Genomic DNA, 18287 nt, shown 5'->3' on the forward strand with positions numbered 1-18287 from the left:
TGAACATTAACAACAGTTCAAATGAAAGCACACGTTCTGATGACTTTTATAATGAGGCTAAGGTGACACCACCCGTATGTCTTGTTTTTTTCTTCACACAAAATGTTTTTTGAAACATTAGATAATCAAAAGATTGGTATCTCTTTTGTTTATTACAGCAGCAAACTTGTTTTTTTGTTTGAAAATCATATCTTTGAAAGCACAATGCAGCCTCTACACTCCCACACACACACACACACACACACACACACACACACACACACACACACACGTAGTGACTTGTCTAAGATTGAAGAGCTTCTAAAAGCATGTTTTTCTCTCTCTTTTCTCTCCAGCAGAAGAATGCCTTTGACTCCACACTGCAGGAACTGAGAGGTTTAATGCTCTCTCACACAGAGCAGCAGACAACATGAGTTCCATTCACGGCAGAGCCACGACCCTCAACACACTTTCTGCTGTCTTTGACACTTAGACCACTTTGATTTGTTTTCTATGGGAGGACTAGAGCGTTGTTTGTGTGTGTGAAGAGGAACCACTCATGCGAGCACAGGAGAACTGTGAGACTAACAGAACTTGGTTTAATGGTGAGTTGATGCAGACCCACATTTTTTAGCTGTTACCTAAAACTTGAAACTTATTTTCAGAGGAACTGAGATGAATACTGCAATGTAATGGAAACCGCTGATTGGTTTTCACTTGTGTGAGAGGGAACTATATAGGCTATAGCTTTATTTAAATAAAGAAACACACAAAAATGTAAATAGCTTTGTGCAGTCCTTAAACGAATACCGTTGTATTGTCCAATACTATGGTGCGATTTGCTTGTAAAGTAATTAGAAAAAATGTTTTAATAACTCAATTTAATATGCAGAATTTTATTTTAATTAGTTAAATTCAATTGAACTAATTCCCCAAAATGTGTAAACACTGTTGGACTGTTGTGCTATCAAAGCATTGCAGCATTGTATCAACCAATGGTGTGAGTTTGGGGTGGGACGACTATAGGTTTGAACAATGGCAGACACAGGAAATATTTGGAGAAACCTGTTTCAAACCTGCAGGGTTGATTTAATTTTGTAGGCCACTCTGAAGTTAGCATCACCTTGACAAAAAGCCAATGTGTGGTTTTGTGCGACAAACTTCCGTACTCTGTAAAACAGGTAGCATCACTTTCGGTTCAGGTCTTTTGTTTGTGCTAAATATAGCATATAGCATGTTAAATATAGGGCCATTTTTGTTTGTTTTAAGATTTTTTTTACTTCTAATCATTAAATTTCGGATATTAAAATTGAACAAAATGCCAACAATAAAAGTAACCAGCTAATTAACTTAAAAGTCTCTAGGTATTGCTGTCAGTTCATACTATTAACACTTTCTCAGACAAGGGAATGTGATTTTTACTCTTTTATTCACATAAACATTTATCAACTCGCAAATCAGTTGTGGTAAATGGAAGTTTAAGCATGTTCGGTTACCATATGCGAAAACCAGTAAGGTTTATTCTTGTGTTACGCAGCACGTTGAGCTTCAGCTGGAACCAGTGAGATTCATTATTGTGTTATGCAGCTGGTTGAGCTTCAGCAAGAACCAATGAGGTTCATTATTGTGTTATGCAGCACGTTGAGCTTCAGCAAGAACCAATGAGGTTCATTATTGTGTTATGCAGCACGTTTGAGCTTTCGCAAGAACCAATGAGGTTCATTCTTGTGTTAAGCATCACATTTGAGCTTTCGCAAGAACTAAATAGGTTCATTCTCGTGTTTCGGGAGAACTATTACGACCTCTGTAGTCACACTAAGACTTCTAAATTCAGTGGGTTTTCGGTTAAATTCTGCAAATATGATCTGTGGTGAACACAAGCTCAAGATATTTTGTTTTACAGCATACATCAGCAATTTGTAAGCTTTTATGTTAAAAATGGCAGTTGCTATGGAACTGGACATATAATAAATAATAATAATTAATTTAATAATAATAATTCATTACATTTATATAGCGCTTTTCTAGACACCCAAAGCGCTTTACATATAGAAGGGGGAATCTCCTCAGCCACCACCAATGTGCAGCATCCACCTGGATGATGCGACGGCAGCCATTTTGCGCCAGAACGCCCACCGCACACCAGCTGATTGGTGGAGAGGAGACAGAGTGATGAAGCCAATCTGGATATGGGGATTATTATAAGGCCATGATGGACAGAGGCCAATGGGCAATTTTGGCCAGGATACCGGGATTACACCCCAACTCTTTATCGAAGGACATCATGGGATTTTTAACGACCACAGAGAGTCAGGACCTCGGTTTAACGTCTCATCCGAAGGACAGTGCTCATTGACAGTATCGTGTCCCCATCACTATACTGGGGCAATAGGACACACACAGACCATAGGGTGAGCACCCCCTGCTGACCTCACTAACACCTCTTCCAGCAGCAACCTGGTTTTCCCAGTTGGTCTCCCATCCAGGTACTGACCAGGCTCAGCCCTGCTTCGCTTCAGTGGGAAACCAATCTTGGGCTACAGGGTGAAATGACATACAAAAATACTATCCCGTTTCTGGGTTTTAAGACAGTATGTTGGTAAAATAAAATACTAGCACACTACTCTTAGTGTTTTTAATAGTATGCTATTCAGAATTCAGACATTCAGTTTTTTTCCTGTTCCATTCAGTGACAGTGGTGCACAAATCACAGTTCAGCTTGTCAAAGTGATAAAATTACATTTTATAAATGTGATTTAGTATTTTCAGTTTCATTACTCTTCATGATCCTTCAAAAAACATTCTAATAGGCAGATTTGCTGCTCAAGAACATTTTTTATTTACCAATGTTGTAAACAGATGAGCGTCCATGCTGAATAAGTTATTTCTAAAAAATAAAAAATAAAAAATGTTTAGTAGCACTTCCCTATGCGGGGGTGTTCTTAGAACAAACAAAAAATGTTTTATTTAAGGGATTAAGTAATGTTTGACTCATACTGTAGCTAAAAATTCCCAAAAGGTGTATTTTTGGGCTTGTAGTCTATTGTAATGGTGGGGGTAATTATGATTAGAATATTAGAAGTGAGTAGGAAGTTCCCACAATGATTTAAAAGTTAGCATGTGTTTACATTTGGATGTCATGGTGAAATACGCGTGCTATCTGATCAGATCTACTCTCTCGCATGCTACAGTGTATCTCCTATGAAATGGCACAATCATGTTTGCAGTCAGCGATGTAGTAAACATACGCTATTGTCAGATGTTGGAGCTTTTGATGCATTCATACATATGCAGTAATTTTGCAAAAATTCACAACGCTTTACTGACAAAGTATCTTTGGTTTCAATACAGGATATGGTTTGGTTGATGGCAGGTTGGTTTCTAAAACTTCTCATGCATTTTTTCTCTAGCACATAACTTCCTGCACCTCGAAATGTTATTATATTTCAAATAATCCAGCTTTTTGCCTGGAAGGCAATAAAATGGATGGAAAAATCCCATAGATTTACAAGCCAAGTGTATGCTGAATAAAGGTGGTGTAGGATTTACTTTTAAATAATTTTTGCACTGAAATTGCTAGTAAATCGGACAAATATTTACAAAGAAATGTCAAGTAACATGTGATGTGAAAGGTGCAATTTGGATGTAGAAAGAAGCAGTTTGAAGTATTTTCTTGTAAAACGTACCCAACTAATCTTTGAAAAATATTTTTTACAGTGTAGTTAATAAATAGTAAGCAGCTAACTAAAAACACAGATTACAAAATGGCTTCTGGTATTTTAGTTTTTCTTTATAAGGTCTGTTAGGTAACACCAACTTTTTAACTTTTCAGGTTGTGCTTTTGTGTGCGTGTCACTTATGACGCTAATTTAGACCTGGGGTTTCTAAGATAAGGATGTGGTGGTTGTCTTTGGTGAGCTGTTTTTGCTTTGTGTCATTCCATGGCACGAAAAGCAGAACCGTGTGTCTCTGTCATGGTCCTAGAGAAAAAGCTTTCATCCTCGGCATTAGCATCACTAAAGCAGTGACAGAAATACTGCTGCCAGCACCCCTGCCTGTTCACGTTCTCTCTCTCCCTCTCTTTCAGATGGCCTCACAGGGTTCTTTGCTGCTTCTCTGAACAGCGTTCTTTGCAGCTAAAGTCATATCTCAGTATGGAAGTGCTCTGGACTGAAGCAGGGGAGAAGACAAAGATGAGAGAACTCTGACTGACAGACGACAGAGGAATCTAGCATTTCAACAGACTTTTAGACCTAAAGCATTCTTGTTGTTTTCTTTACTGGAATGCTGAATGATGCTTCTGCTGACTGTTTTGTGCGTGTTGTACGTCTGCAGTCCAGCAACATTGATTGGTGGACAGGGATCAACATTGAATATCATACCTCGGAAAACCGTGCCAATTAGTAGTAAGTCTAATTTATGACAATTATGTTTGGGCATCAAAAGACCATGTACTTTGGTGAGATACCTTTGATGTAAGATAGTCTCAGAAAATATTTGTGCATCTTAAATGTTTGTGCATTAGATACAAAATATCAATTCAAAAGGAAGCATATGTAAACTTTTATATTAATTTTTTTTATATAGCGCTTTATACAATACATATTGTTTCAAAGCTGCTTCACATTAACAAACAGGAAAATAACAGTGCTAATGTTGTAAACATAATAAATTATGAAATTAATTCAATTTCAGCTGTAAAAAAGCTCTACAGAAGATGATAGTGTAATTTTTCATCTCAGATCAATTTAATGTTTATCCAAGTGTTGATTGATGTTACAAATTAGTGGCATTATCCAGCATAATTCAGTTTAAATGTTGTCCTCATTGGATAGTGTGAGGGCAGTAAAATGAAGTTGCAATAATAAGTCAGTATTCTGATCTTCTTTTTTTGAAGTTTATTTTAACAATTCCACATCACGTCATTCTTAATAACTATTAATTTTGTATATAATAATTTATTAGTGATATTTGATTGTTAACAACAACTGGAAGTGAAAAACACCTTATATTTAGATTCAGGTTTTATTTTACTGATAAAAAGGGCCAAGAAAAAAAAGAGTTAACTTTCACTGAATAGTCAGAAATTATTAAATGACCATAAGGTGGATGCAATATTATAGAATTTAGTCAAGACCACCTAATCCGAGACCAAGTCAAGACCAAGACTTTGAGGGGTAGAGACCAAGACCAAAGCAGTACTCTTTAAATTCATAAAGATCCATATTACTGCCTGAGAAATTACTCATTATTAATCAATAAATCAAATTTGAATAAGACACAATATAGAGCTGTTACCAGTCAAATAAATTATTAACAACAAAATTCCTCTTTGCACTGCAGAGGTAGTACAGAAGATCTGAATTGGAAAATTACAAATGCATAAATGCATAATAAAATTCAAATGCCAAAACGAGACAATAAATGAATCAAAGTAGAAAAGTTATTGATTGCTTCTGAAGCAGTACATTTTACATCCAATCACATGAATGATGTTAATAAATAAATAATATCTCAGCAGTTATGGTCTTGACCTGTCTTGAAAACAAAATCCCGAGACCTTAAAGTCTGAGACAGAGACAAGGCCGAGTTCAAATGTAGTCGTGACCGAGACGAGACCAAGTCCTTCAAAAAATGGTCTCGAGTACTACAACACTGCTATAGAAACTGAAGACTTAAAGTGTGACCATTGAACAAGAAACGCTTGTTGGGGCAGCAGGGGCACCAAAACTCGGTTGAGAAGAAAAGATGCATTTTAACTGCAAAATACTTTTTAAAGAGTTTCTGGTGGATTCACACTCAATTTCTCACACACATATATAAAGCTTTTTTCTTGTAAACTTCATGTATTTCACAATACTTGCAATTCTTCTTAAGTGGGTCATGTTTTAGGATTCTTAGCAAAGTCTCTGAGAACCTGATACCTAGTACTTCTGGACTGGAGACACCAGGTAGTTTGCAGTTATGTAAAATGGGGGCAATGGAGACTAAAGGGTTCCTGGTGGGTTTGCACATAAGTCTTCACTTTAGTTCTTTTATAAATTATTTTTCAGTTAAAATCTTTTTTTCAATACCTTTTTTGTGACCCTGCTGCCCCAGTGAACGTTTCTTGTCCAATGGTCACACCCTGATTTTGCCATTTCTATAGTATTGCATCTTTTGCATTAAATAATTGTTGACAGAAGTGTGGTTAAATAACTTTTTTTGGCTCATTTTTACCTGTGTTGTAGGAAACCTTTAAAATTATACACATCTGAATATAAGCCGTTTTTCACTTCCTGCACTCATTGACAATTATATATCACTTATAAAAGATTATTACAAAATGAATAGTAGTTATTAAGATTGATATGGTTTGGAAATGTGCTTGGAATACAAATATGATTAGAATATCAACTTGCATAATAATTACAGTATGCACGCACAGTACTTCTGAATATTTAAAAGGTGACAAATGAGACAGTAGAGGACTATGTACAATATCTTTGTTTCAAACATTTGTTCTGTGTGTGACTTTTCCATTTCTGGCAAACGTTTGCAACTCCTACCCTTGACTGTGTCTTTCATTTGTTGCTAGGTAATGGAGGACGTTTTTTTCGTGAGGAGGGTGTTTGGAACTACACCACTATGCTTCTAAGGGAAGATCTTAACATGCTTATCCTGGGTGCCAGGGAAGCAATTTTTGCCCTCGATCTAGATAACATTACAGTCAAGAAGTCCATGGTGAGGTCTTAAATGCATAGTTACAAAAGCTTTTTATACTGTGATAAATTTGTTCGCTTAGTCATTAAATATCATTCTGCAGAGTGCTTATTTTTAGTATACAGAGGAGATAAGTTATGTTGATTCTCCTCAGGTGAATTGGCCAGTCACAAAACGGCAACAAGAAGAGTGTTCCAATAAAGGAAAAGATGCTACAGTGAGTTTTCACATCTGAAATTCTATTAAACGGATGCATTGAAATATGTGTGTTAAAAAAAAATGTTTAGACAACTAATAATAGTACCTTGCACACGCTTTTACTGTGACTTGCTGAAGTGAATTAATATATTGTTTTCAGTTTATTCAAGTTTTAAGACATTCTTTGTTTAATAAAATAATCAAATTCTAGTAAAATCAAGTTCTAAGTAAAAGACAAACATACCAATGTGAATTTATATTCTAAGAACACACAGCAAAGGGTAGTGTTTGGTTCTGATTGGTTAGACATTGTGGTCAGAATTAAGAGTATGTCTTTTTATACACAGAGGTCACATCATTTTTTTTTGGCTGCATTTTTTTGTTTTTCCTTTAGAATGAATGCAAAAATTACATCAGAATTCTTCATAAAAGGGACGATGGCAGAATGTATGTTTGTGGAACCAAAGCATTCAATCCATCATGTGACTATATGGTGAGTCTTATCTGTTGTATTCAATGTTAGAGACTACAAACACAATGTGCAGTATACAGTGTTTTATGTGTTTATTCTCTCAGTCCTATTCAAATGGTCAACTGAATTTAGAGAACAATCTAGAAGATGGGAAGGGGAAATGTCCTTTTGATCCTTTTCAACGACACACGTCTGCGATGGTTGGTATGTACTGCATCTGTTTATTCATAATATTGTCAATTAAAAAAAAGAGATTGACAGTTGTTCTGACAAGAACATTTAGATTCATATGCAACTATCAACAAGTGTTAATTTAGTGCCAATAGTTACCACATCATCTTTCTCTTGTTTTCTTTTGCAGACGGAGCATTATACTCCGCCACTTCAATGAACTTCCGAGGCTCAGAACCAGTTATGATGCGCAGCACAGACGTCATACGGACAGAGTTTGCAAGCAACTGGCTCAATGGTGAGATAATGCCTTAATAAATCTTCAACTGCAGTCTACTAGTGCTAAATGCTAGAAAACATTAGCAAACTCATTGCAATAACTTGCAACACCACACCACGTTTTTTCATGTGGATTTTTCTGCCAGAATTCTTTTTATTAGCCAAGGATTAATAGCTACGCTTTCGATCCCCAAACTGTTCCCACAAAGTTGGGAGCATGAATGTTCATTTCACTAAAACTAAAGGGCCAACCCCAACCCCTGAAAAACAGCCCCACACTATAATCCCCCTCCACCAAACTTTACACTTTGATCACAATGCAGTCAGGCAAGTATCGTTCTCCTTGCAACCATCAAACCCAGACTCGTCCATCAGATTGTCAGACAGTGAAGCGTGATTCGTCACACCAGAGAACACGTCTCCACTGCTCTAGAGTCCAGTGGCAGCGTGCTTTACACCACTGCATCCGACTCTTTGCATTACACTTGGCGATGTAGTAGTGATGTAGCTGCTTGGCTATGGAAACCCATTCCATGAAACTCTCTACGCACTGTTCTTGAGCTAATCTGAAGGCCACACAAAGTTTTGACTTCTGCGCACCGTGTGCGTCAGCATGTGTTGACCTCGCTCTGTGGTTTTTCGTGGCCTACCACTTCATGGCTGAGTTGCTGTTGTTCCCAATTGCTTCCACTTTTTTATAATATCACTAACAGTTGACTGTGGAATATTTAGTAGTGAGTACAAATACGTGCATATAAATGCTGAAGGTTTAAGTGTCTGCTGATCACAATCATTCACAGAGAATGGTGTGAAAACACAAACCGCTGTTCTGTGGTTGAAAACACCTTAGGGCTGACAGGAAGGTGATGATAACCGAAATATGCTATTTTATTTGTCATTTAAGAACCAAATTTTGTCCACATGGCCCACATCCTGGAGGGAGAATCAAGCCCAGAGGGGGATGACGACAAGATCTATCTGTTCTTCAGTGAGACCGCAGTGGAATATGATTCATACACAAAGGTGGATGTCTCTCGGGTGGCCCGTGTCTGTAAGGTAAACTCCATTGGAGTCATTTTTATATGTAATACATACAATGGGGCAAAAAAGTATTTAGTCAGCTACCAATTGTGCAAGTTCTCCCACTTAAAAAGATGAGAGAGGCCTGTCATTTTCATCAAAGGTACACTTCAACGGTGAGAGAGAGAATGAGAAAAAAATCCAGAAAATCACATTGTCTGATTTTTATAAAATAATTTATTTGCAATTTATGGTGGAAAAAAAGTATTTGGTCAAGCAAGATTTCTGGCTCTCACAGACCTGTAACTTTTTCTTTAAGAGGTTCCTCTGTCCTCTACTCATTACCCGTATTAATGGCGCCTGTTTGAACTCGTTATCAGTATAAAAGACACCTTTCCACAACCTCAAACAGTCAGACTCCAAACTCCACTATGGCCAAGAACAAAGAGCTATCAAAGGACACAAGAAACAAAATTGTAGACCTGCACCAGGCTGGGAAGAATGAATCTGCAATAGGTAAGCAGCTTGGTGTGAAGAAATCAACTGTGGGAGCAATTATTAGAAAATGAAAGACATACAAGACCACTGATAATCTCCCTCGATCTGGGTCTCCATGCAAAATCTCACCCCATGGGGTTAAAATAATCACAAGAACGCTGAGCAAAAATCCCAGAACCACACGGGGGAACAAGTGAATGACCTGCAGAGAGCTGGGACCAAAGTAACAAAGGCTACCATCATTAACACACTTTGCCGCCAGGCACTCAAATCCTGCAGTGCCAGATGTGTCCCCCTGCTTAAGCCAATACATGTCCGGACATGTCTGAAGTTTGCTAGAGAGCATTTGGATGATCCAGAAGAGGACTGCGAAAATGTCATATGGTCAGATGAAAACAAAATAGAACTATTTGTTTAAAACTTGTCGTGTTTGGAGGAGAGAGTTGCATCCAAAGAACACCATACCTACTATAAAGCATAGGGGTGAAAACATTGCTTTGGGCTGTTTTTCTGCCAAGGGGCCGGATTCACGAAAAATGTCTTAAGAAAAAAGTTACGTAAATTCTAAGAAGTTCGTAAGAAAGTTCCTAAGTGCAATTCTTGAAAAATTCTTAAGAAGTTCTCAAATATTTTCTTAAGAACATCTTAATTTTTTACTTAAGAAGAAAATAAATGGTGTTATTTGGTGTAATTTTATTGAAAGGTATTACTGAAAGTGAAGACTGGCTGAATGGAAAACACCTCAAAGCCTGTCTTTTTGTGCTTCCTGCAGATTACCGTAGATATCATAATAAGTGTGCAGCCTATGTTCATCGTGACTGGCTTGACGGGAGTAAATCACCAAATGTTGTTTTATATGTGCTGTGTCTGTAAAATCTGTATTTTATAAGAGCCTAGCCGTTTATTAAGAACGCTGCTCGGGTACCAAGGATCGGCCGTTAGATTTACACAAGATGAATCATAGCTCAGAGACATCCGAGCCCGCGGCAGATGTCAGAAGAACTGGCCGAGGAAAGGCTGCTCTCAGCGGGTAAACGAGCACTGAACACATGGTGATCGCCTGGCTCTCACAACTCCGAAAACGCCAGATAAAATTGTCAAATATGCGCTCTCTTTATAAACAAACCACAGATTTAATCTTTAAACAATTACATTCTCACCTGAAAAAGTCTTAAAACTACTGTTTCTTGACACAATAACAATATTTTTAAATTACGTGGAGTTTCTCTGGTTTTATACTCTTCCATATGGTACTATTAGTTATAAATATTATATTTAGCCAGCTACTGTTATGTTGTAATGCCTTATATTTGAAACAACCCAATAAATTGCTTAAACATCTTACATTTTTAAGATAGGTTGGAGGTTATCCTAACTTTAAGAAGTTATTTTTACGATGATTTTTAAGAACATTCTTTTCGTGAATATGAATACTTCTTAAATTTTATCTTAAGAACAATCATAAGAAAAAAAGATAAGAACATTTTTAAGAAAAGTTTTTGGGAATACAAAATATTCTTATGTTTTTTCTTAAGTTAGAAAATAAGAAGAAATTGGCAGTTAAGAATAATTTTATTCTTTAGAATGTTTTGTGAATCCGGCTCCAGGACGACTGATCTTTGTAAAGGAAAGAATGAATGGGGCCATGTGTCATGAGATTGTGAGTAAAAAATTAGCATCAACCACCATCATCAGCAAGGGCATTGAAGATGAAACGTGGCTGGGTCTTTCAGCATGACAGTGATCCCAAACACACCGCCCTGGGCAACGAAGGAGTGGCTTTGTAAGAAGCATTTCAAGGTCCTGGAGTGGCCTAGCCCACCTCCAGATCTCAATCCCATAGAAAATTTTTGGAGGAGTTGAAAATCTGTGTTTCCCAGCAACAGCCCAAAACAACACTGCTCTAGAGGAGATCTGCATGGAGAAATGGCAAAACTACCAGCGAAACCTTGTGGCGACTTACAGAAAACATTTGATCCCTGTCATTGCCAACATAGGGTATATAACAAAGTATTGAGATTAACTTTTGTTATTGACCAAATACTTATTTTCCACCCTAATTTGCAAATAAATTCTATGAAAATCAGACAATGGGATTTTCTGGATTTTTTAGTTGAAGTGTACCTATGATAAAAATTACAGGCCTCTCTCATCTTTTTAAGTGGGAGAACTTGCACAATTGGTGGCTGACTAAATACTTTTTTGCCCCACTGTAAAAAAGCACATTTCCTGCCTATATGACATCTATGCAAAATTATATAATTTTGTCCTCGCAGGGAGATTTGGGTGGACAGAGGACACTGCAAAAGAAGTGGACGTCATTTCTTAAAACAAGGCTTGACTGTCCCGTTCCAAACATCAACCTGCCTCTTCTGGTCCAGGACATGTTCCACTTGTGCCAAGATGACTGGACCACATGTGTTTTTTATGGTGTTTTTACTCTACAATTGTACGTTTGAGCTCTTTGATTTTGTTTAAACCATATCTCGATTTCTTTCACTCTCAAACCAAACTTTCAAACCTCAAGAACTATGTACTTCGGACTGCCTCTTCCTAGGGATTGAAACTGATGTGTTGTGTCTGACCGACAGAGACTCCTCTCAGTACTCTGCAGTATGTGCATACAAAATTGAAGACATCAAGACAGTGTTCTCTAAGAGCAAGTTTAAGGCTCCTGTTACCGTTGAGACGTCGTTTGTGAAGTGGGTGATGTACTCGGCCGAACTACCTGACCCCCGACCTGGAGCAGTGAGTCTTCTGTTCAATAATTATATTCGGCATTCGTTCAAAATGACTGAGTACCAAAACTTAGTAACTTTATCTTTGCTTCCCACTAAAGTGCATTGATAATCATGCCAGAGAAAAGAGCATCACCAAATCTCTAGATCTGCCGGACAAAACGTTGCAGTTTATTAAAGACAAGCCTCTGATGGACCAGGCCGTCACAGCCACTGGAAAACGAGCCCTACTGGTGAAGAGAGGCACTGCCTTCACTAGAATTGTGGTAGTCACAGCCACTGCCTTGAACGGAAGTACCCATGAAGTCATGTTCATTGGCACAAGTAAAGATACCTTTATCTTACTTTATAGTTTTTTAATTTATTTTATTTTTTTATAAGCCCTCAAAAGAAATTTATATATAATAAAATATTGCAGAATTCTTGCAATGTAAGTGACTTAAAGGGTTAGTTCATCCAAAAATTAAATTGATGTAATTAATGACTCACCCTAATGTTATTCCACACCCGTAAGACCTCCGTTCATCTTCAGAACACAGTTTAAGATATTTTATATTTAGTCTGAGAGCGTATCTAAGTGTATGCAAACTATACTGTCATTGTCCAGAAAGGGAATAAAAACATCATCAAAGTAGTCCATATGTGACATCAGTTAGTTAGAATCTTTTAAAGCATCGAAAATACATTTTGGTCCCAAAATAACAAAAACTATGACTTTATTCAGCATTGTCTTCTCTTCCGCGTTTGTTTTCAAACCTCAAATAAAGATTCAAACGGTCATGAATCAGCGTATTGATTCATGATTCGGATCACCAATGTCACATGATTTCAGCAGTTTGGCAGTTTGACACGCGATCCAAATCATGAATCAATCTCCTGATTCATGACCGTTTGAATCTTTATTTGAGGTTTGAAAACAAACGCGGAAGAGAAGACAATGCTGAATAAAGTCATAGTTTTTGTTATTTTTGGACCAAAATGTATTTTTGGGAGAATGAGATTTTAATTAACTAACTGATGTCACATATGGACTACTTTGCTGATGTTTTTATTCCCTTTCTGGACATGGGCAGTATAGTGTGCGTACACTTGGATACGCTCTCGGACTAAATATAAAATATCTTAAACTGTATTCCGAAGATGAACGGAGGTCTTACGGGTGTGGAACGACATTAGGGTGAGTCATTAATAACATAAATTTCTTTTTTGGGTGAACTAACCCTTTAATAATAATTTTTTTGTGATGTTCCTCCAATGATTTTTCTATTTACACCATTACTAATACAGATAATTTAATTTAAATGCATATCAAGCCATTTAATGTGAGCCAAGTGCGTTTAACTGAGATTGTTGTCTTGTCTTCCGCATTGTTCTATTTTGTATCAGAGAGCGGTTCAGTGCTAAAAGCTGTGAATTATGATGGAGAGATGGTTATTATGGAAGAGATTCAGCTATTTGAGTCCTCAGAGCCCGTCAAGATACTGCGACTTTCCAACACCAAGGTAAAAAGCAAATGCGTTTATCGATGTGTTTATTTCTTAATTAGAATAATCATGAGCTGTGTGTGCCATGCAATTTTATACTCTGTAGCTGTCAGCCGGTACAGCAACAATGGTTATCATGGGTTGAATGCATTCTATGTCAAAGCTTAAATAGCAGTTAACATTTATTTTCTGGATATACATGTGTTTAAAATGTTAGGGTCTGTAATTTAATGTTTTAATGTTTTTGAAAGTGGTCTCTAATGTTCACCAAGGTCAAATTATGAAATACAATAAAATTATGAAAAACAATAATGTTATAGTATAACAGTAATATTATGAAATATTATTACAAACAAAATAACTGTTTTCTATTGGAATATATTATAAAACTAATTTTCAGCATCATTACTCCAGTCTTTAGTGTCACATGATCCTTCAGACATCATTTTAGTATGCTGATTTGCTGCTCAACAAGCATTTCTTATTATTATTAGGGTTGAAAACAGTGCTGCTTCATATTTTGCAAGTCTTTACTGTCAGATTTAATGTATCCTTGCTGTATAACATGTATTTTCTTTTTTAAAGATATTACTAACCTTTAACTTTTGAATGGTGCTGTGTCTACCGTGTGTTTTTAAAGGATTATTTTGGGTTATGTGCTTGTATATGTGCTGAAGGACAAGTCAAAATGATTGTAATCTCTATTATTGTCTATAGATAATTTTAAGTAATGTGTGATGTCATTCCAGCAACAGCTGTACGTGGGTTCGGAGGTGGGCGTGGTGCAGCTGTCCATCAGTGAATGTGGGCGGTACCACACATGTCTGGACTGTGTTCTGGCAAGAGATCCGTACTGTGTCTGGGACCTCAATGCCGACCGCTGCTCTACCATAAACAGCACACACAGAAACAGAACCAGGTGAAAGAATAATATAATATAATATAATATAATATAATATAATATAATATAATATAATATAATATAATATAATATAATATAATATAATATACCGTAATATAATATAATATAATATAATATAATATACCGTAATATAATATAATATAATATAATATACCGTAATATAATATAATATAATATAATATAATATAATATAATATAATATAATATAATATAATATAATAATACAAAAAAAACTAAATTAATTAAAAGAAAAATAAATAATTCATATTTTACTTAAAGAAAAATATCTCTTATTTTAGGACATTCAGATTATTGGTATAATTTTTTCATGAAAATCCAGCATTTCCTGTTCAAAAAATAATGAATTAATGAGAATTATTATTTGAGGTTTTTGTAATTCACCTTATGCTTAAAATGAAAACGTCTGCACGCATTATGATAATTGCAATTTTAGAGGAAACTATTTAATTTTCAGAAAAATGTATGCTTTATGAAAAATGTACATATATATTTTTGGTAACATTTTATCTTACAGTGTCCTTGTTACATGTTACATGCACCTTACTATATTAATAAATTATGCATATGTATATGCAACTAACCTTAAACCAAACTCTAATCCTACCCTAAGCCTATAGTATATGTAGTTCATTATTATTACTCCGTACTTAAATGTATAATTACACAGTAACACAGACACCTTAAAATAAAGTGTAAACATATTTTTTAAGGGATTATTTCTCACACCATTACTAATATTGATATGTCAATACGTCATAATGATGGCATATTGTTGACCGCTGTAATGTTATTTCTTCCACAGCACCGTGATTCAGAGTTTGAGTGATGGAGACGCCAGTCAATGTCCACCTATAGGTAATATATCCCCAAATCTTTATACTGTATGTTTGGGTAGAAGCATTAAAAGTTACATCTAGACTTTGTGTTACAGGTGGCAGTGAGCTAGTCAACATCTCGTTTTTCCATGGCAATACCGTAAAGCTGTGGTGCCAGCCTTATTCCAACCTGGCAAAGGTTATGTGGCAGCATAACAGACAACCGATCAGACCGTCAGACACCTTACAGATCCTCCCCGACAGCCTCATGATCTTAAATGCCTCCACAGAAGCCAGTGGCTACTACACCTGCAGTTCTGTCGAGCGGGAACACGAGGTCCAGCACGTAGCATATGATCTAAAAATGTGGCCAGGATCTGGGACTACAGCATCAGTCCATGATGTTAAGGAAAAAGAGAACACCCTAGTGGCTATGGTGGTGTTATTGTCACTAGTTCTAGGTATGCTAGTAATTTGGAACCTGTACAAAGGGCATTTTCCTTTGCCATGTTGCCACAGTAGGGTAAAGGACATGACGAACAGGAGCGTAGATGAGAGTCTCCAGGCTCAACAACATAAAGCAGCAGCATCATCAACAGGGAACTTCAACCGCAACAACAACTATGCAAACGACCAGAGGTATTCCTTCCCTAGAGAAACGGACAGACTCTCAACCACTGTTGGATCCTCAGGTCAGATCTCAATGAGATATATAGATGATGAATCAGAGATTTGAGATTGTTTTTATGCACAGACTTGCTAATGAGATACATCATCATTTAAATGCAGACCAAGCCCACGAGTGCTGCTTTCTCTTTTGCAGCTTTTAACTCTTGACTAAACTGCTGTTTTGACCCACTTTGTGTCCTTGATGAATTACCTTAAACTTGTTCAACCACCATATGCCAAATGTCCAATGGACAAAAAAGACACTGAACCAGACATTTTACTTTTTTAGCTTAAAGTCTGTCCACATTGCAGCTTATATTGGCAAAGGACAAAGTTCCTTCAAAGTCAAATCACTTAGTGGTCATATTTGTAACGCCACTAGGCAGCTATTTTAATCATGCAAAACCAGCTTGATTGTGTCATATCAAACTGCTTGGCAATATTTCAAATCAAATTTCAGAATTCTGACATGAACTGCCTCATGAATGTTGTTACTTGTGTTAAAATAGCATTTAAAAAGTTTCAGTTTTGGTTGGCCAGCCATTTTGTGACTTTTGATGTCATAGGTGCTCCAAAGCATCCCGTTTTTTCGTTTCGTTTTTCGAGAGAAATCACACCAATCATTGATGCTCATATGGTCATAGCTTGCGTCATGTGAGAGGAATTACAAGCTGAGCCAAGTATCTTACGAGCACCTCCAGAACTTGGGTAGTGCGTTCATAGGCTCTACCTTATTCCCAAATCATACACAACCACATCATATAGGCTATTAGCGACTACACGGCATACACATATAGTCATACACACAAATACACTCTGGTAGTTTTTGTTGAACAGAATGGCTCTGCTGTTTCTCACTATTCACCAAGTCATTTGCACAGCCGACTTTTTTTTCTTCTTTCTTTTTATATATAAAACCATAGCAGCAAATACCCAGTAGCCCCTCTTGTGGCCTTGACCACTTGACCAGAGCGCGTCAGATCATATACGTGATAGGAAATAAGTGTACAAGACTGACCTAGACCTTCAGCGGCTTTAATTCTGACATTTAATTTCTCACCCTTGGGTAAAAAAGTATTTGTAATTTCATAAAATTAAGTTTGAACCACTGGAGTCACATAGACTATTCTAATGATATCTTTTCTACCTTTCTGGTCTATGGAGGGGTCAGAGAGCTTTCAGATTTCATAAAAAATAACTTAATTTGTGTTCCGAAGGTGAATAAAGGTCTTATGAGATTGGAACAACATGAGGGTGATCTTCCGGTGATTTTTGGGTGAACTAACCCTTTACAGTTAAGTGTATCCCATCATTTATCATGTTCAAGAACTCATGTGAACTCAGGAAAACTTTCCAGTGCAAGTTAAATTATCGAAGTGCAAAGAACACAAGTGGGGGTATTTGGACAGGCCTATTATAATACTTTTGGAAATACCCACTTAGACAGGAAATTATCTATTGATCATATACCTATAAGCGAGAGTGTTATTTTAATGTGTGGTTAATAAAATAGATTTAAAAAAAACACAGAAGTTTCCACAAACAGTTTCTCAGAAAGCAATGAAGAAATCAGTCAAACCTTGTAAAGAGTTTGGGGCCATTTACACAGAACTGCACTTTTTTATAGAAGGATTTGACAATTTGCTGTGTCTAGCCCATGACAAATGCAGTACTCAAGTTAAAAAAAACAGTTGCTTTCTGTCCAAATTTAATACTGATCTATGGCTGCAACAACTAAGTGATAATGAAAACCATTAACAGTGAATATCATTCTGTTCATCAATGTTCAGCAGTCTGCCCTTCCCCCCGTCGTGTCAAATTACAGCACTGAATAATGCATTTATATGGACAAAATGAAATGAATGGCCCCTAACTCAGAAAACAAGGCCCAAAATACTGTTCTGCTAAATAATATGTACTTCTCTTACTTGTAAGTGCCGCAAATAAACTCGGAATTAAATCCAATAATTAGTTATCCCTCAAAAGTGATCATTTATAAACTTAGGATCTTGTAAAGATGACTTCCCCCCAGGTCGGCTGATCAAAAAACATGAGCAAGTCTGAGGCAGACTTTTGATTCTTTCTCAGGACAATTGTAACGGTTGTGTTCCTGTTTTAGGGGCACCCATCGGGGTTAAAGTGAGACATTCGGTCTTGTTAAAACCTGCAGTGGGTGTTGCAACTAACCCAAGTATGTTACCTTTAAAGGTAATTCCACATGGACAAGAATGAACTTCCTGTATCTTCAGGATGTAATGACAAGTGTCAAATGACTTCATCTTAGTCAAATTAATGCAGCTTATGTTACATGTTGTTTTT

General features: G+C 36.6%; 1 protein-coding gene across 2 annotated transcripts; it reads left to right on the plus strand.

Annotated features, from left to right (window-relative positions):
- Positions 1-356: 356 nt before the first annotated feature.
- On the plus strand, positions 357-18286 carry sema4e (semaphorin 4e). Of its 2 annotated transcripts, XM_067452729.1 has the most exons (15): positions 357-584; positions 4067-4385; positions 6557-6702; positions 6836-6898; positions 7274-7372; positions 7456-7555; positions 7713-7820; positions 8706-8857; positions 11596-11768; positions 11911-12067; positions 12159-12381; positions 13444-13559; positions 14291-14460; positions 15287-15339; positions 15416-18286. In XM_067452729.1, exons 2-15 carry the CDS (start codon positions 4271-4273, stop codon positions 16033-16035), a joined length of 2295 nt encoding a protein of 764 aa, XP_067308830.1. In that variant the 5' UTR covers positions 357-584; positions 4067-4270; the 3' UTR covers positions 16036-18286. The 2 variants fall into 2 exon arrangements, with proteins under 2 accessions (XP_067308830.1, XP_067308831.1); XM_067452730.1 differs by lacking the exon at positions 357-584 and having other exon boundaries at positions 4050-4385.
- The last annotated feature ends 1 nt before the right edge of the window (position 18287 follows it).

The sequence above is a fragment of the Pseudorasbora parva genome, chromosome 9 (genome assembly GCF_024679245.1).
Source record: "Pseudorasbora parva isolate DD20220531a chromosome 9, ASM2467924v1, whole genome shotgun sequence".
Taxonomy (NCBI): domain Eukaryota; kingdom Metazoa; phylum Chordata; class Actinopteri; order Cypriniformes; family Gobionidae; genus Pseudorasbora; species Pseudorasbora parva.

Bases quoted from the DNA above. Each gene is read 5' to 3' on its own strand.
- sema4e (XM_067452729.1), top strand. From the start codon at position 4,271: ATGATGCTTCTGCTGACTGTTTTGTGCGTGTTGTACGTCTGCAGTCCA. The intron at 8,858-11,595 runs GTAAACTCCATT...TTGTCCTCGCAG, and splicing joins GGGTGGCCCGTGTCTGTAAG to GGAGATTTGGGTGGACAGAG. The intron at 12,382-13,443 runs GTAAAGATACCT...ATTTTGTATCAG, and splicing joins AGTCATGTTCATTGGCACAA to AGAGCGGTTCAGTGCTAAAA.